The 2,386-nt window shown below is 64.5% G+C and overlaps 1 protein-coding gene across 1 annotated transcript; it reads right to left on the bottom strand.

Annotated features, from left to right (window-relative positions):
- Positions 1-1,378: 1,378 nt before the first annotated feature.
- EMIHUDRAFT_373837 (hypothetical protein) lies at positions 1,379-2,136 on the bottom strand (the record flags this gene model as incomplete). Its single annotated transcript, XM_005777193.1, has 1 exon — positions 1,379-2,136. A coding segment is annotated over one exon (457 nt), but the record flags the coding sequence as incomplete, so codon positions are not given.
- Positions 2,137-2,386: the final 250 nt, after the last annotated feature.

Genomic DNA, 2,386 nt, shown 5'->3' on the forward strand with positions numbered 1-2,386 from the left:
CCCGTGGGGGGGGGGGGCGGCCCTTTAAGGCACATTTTCCCCGGGAATTTTGTTGGTCGGAAAGTGAGGGTGAAAGGGAGAGCACAAACTGGCGCTGTTTTTTCTCCAAAAACTTAGGGTTGGGGGATTTCCCTCTGAGGCTCGGGGAAAGGCGGTTCCGGAAAAGGAGGAGGAGGCGCCCGCGCAGCAGGAGGAGGCGACGAGCGCCCCCGGCGCGGGCGGCACGACGAGAGACGCGACGCGGCGGAGGGGGAGGACGGCGATCCGGACCTTGGGGAGGAGGAGGGCGGAGACCGTGAGCGCCCGCGGTGGCGGAGGTGGAGTCTGGCGGGGAGGCGGCGCAGGGGCGAGAGTAGGCGGCAGAGCGAGTGGGGAGAGCGGTGTGTGTGTGTGTGTGTGTGTGTGTGTGTGTGTGTGTGTGTGTGTGTGTGTGTGTGTGTGTGTGTGTGTGTGTGTGTGTGTGTGTGTGTGTGTGTGTGTGTGTGTGTGTGTGTGTGTGTGTGTGTGTGTGTGTGTGTGTGTGTGTGTGTGTGCGAGGTGTTTGCGCGGAGGAGGGTGTGTGAGGAGTGACGAGAGCGGCGCGGAGGACAACTCGCCGTCTTGGAGGAGTCCGCATGGAAGGCCAGGCTGTTGACGGAGAGGGAGAGCCACGCGCGCCGCCAAGCCGCGTCGTCGCGGCGCGGGGTGGGCGCGGCCTCCTCCTCCGCCTCGAGCAGCTCCGCCTCCACCACCCTCACCCATCCAGCCAGCGGAGAGACCAGCTCCACCCGCGTAGGAGGCGAGAAAGTGCCTGCCCTCGCCTTGGGCTTGGCGCCGCGTGAGGCAGCTTGGCCGGCACCGCGTCGAGAGGAGGCGGTGGAACTGCCCTGGCTCGGTGAGGCGCCTCCCTGGACCGCCGGGTGCGACAGGAGCATGTCGGGTCCGCCGTTGTCCGAGCGCATTGCACCGACAATCGACCCGGCGGCCATTGAGCCATAGTAGCCCGCTGGAACTGCTGGCCGCTCTTCCTTCCGGCCGCCGGGGGGGCGTCGCCGCCCAGGCATGTTTATCTCGGTTGTCGGTGCCCAGGCTTGCTGCTAATCACGGCAGCGGCGACAGATCACCGCCGCACACCGCGCTGCGGCTGAAATGAAGAAAGCCGAGGCTAGGCGGAAAAGAACAAGAGCCCCCGACCGCGAGGTGGCATGAAGATTGCAGCGAGAATCGGCGAGAGACTGCGAAGAGAGATAGGAAGAGGCAGACTCCCTAGGGTGGGCGACGGCTAGCGCACCACACACCTCTCCTTAAAATCCCTGTGTGGTGGCGGCGCGCCGTCCTCCCATCCCTCCCTTGGGTTGTCTGTTTTCTTTCTTTCTTTCTTTACAAAAAAAGGACTAACGATTTGGGCTCGGCAGCTTGTCAGCCCTCAGCCGAAGCTGGGGCCGGTCCCGTAGCCGAGAGAGCCCGCGCCGATCGGAGTTCGACGCGGTCGGGGGGGCCTGCGGAGAGGCCAGCGAGGTGGCGATCGCTGTATGTACTTCATGGCGCCCTCAAAAGTCACAAAGTGGGGCTGGCTGACTCGCCAGAGGTCGATACTCTGGACGACCCATAGGAGATGCCACGAATGCCTGAAGGAGAGGGAGGCGAGGCCAGAGGCAGGCTCAGCTGCTTTCGGGTGATCTCGCTTTGGTGGCTGAAGGACCCGATGGTCCTGTCACATTCGCGTTCCGAGTCGTGGGGGTAGAAGAATTCGAGGTAGAATCGAGTCAACACTTCCTTGTAGCACAGCGGACCGCCAGGCTCGCCGGCAGCAACCGCAGGGAGGCAGCATATGAGGCACCAGTCTTCTGGAGAGCTCAACAGCTGCGGCCGCGATGGCAGAGTCGGCCGCGGTTCGAGCGAGCAGCTTTTGGCTGCGGGATTGAATCGCGGAAGGCTCATGCCCTCGCTGAGCGACGCGGGTCGCGCGGCGCGCGCGTGTGCGAAATGCGACAACAGACGACAGACGACAGACGCCTGAGCGCCGAACGACTGAACGACCGTCGCCGCAATCGCCACCGCCGCCATCTTGACGAGCAGCGCGAGCGCGCTCGTCTCGGCGGCCAGCCGTCGCGGGCCGGGCCGAGCCCGGCCTCGACCGGCCGCGCCGCCGCAGCACAGGCCGGGACCGGGAGGCCCGAGCAAATAAATAAATAAATAAAACGCACACCTCTACTGTGAGAATGGGTAAAAAGGAACAGGTCCCCGCCCTTGCGATCTTTGTGCAGGGTTCTTTGTGGGTGTGGTCGGCGGCTAGCCGGGGTCGTCCTCCCGATGGGGGACTAGCACTAGCCGTCTTCCACATGGTCCCTCGGGTGGGGTCCCTGGACCCTGCTGCTCCCGCTAAGCATAAGGAGCAGCCCGGTGT

The sequence above is a fragment of the Emiliania huxleyi genome (assembly GCF_000372725.1).
Source record: "Emiliania huxleyi CCMP1516 unplaced genomic scaffold EMIHUscaffold_2643, whole genome shotgun sequence".
NCBI classification, from domain to species: domain Eukaryota; phylum Haptophyta; order Isochrysidales; family Noelaerhabdaceae; genus Emiliania; species Emiliania huxleyi.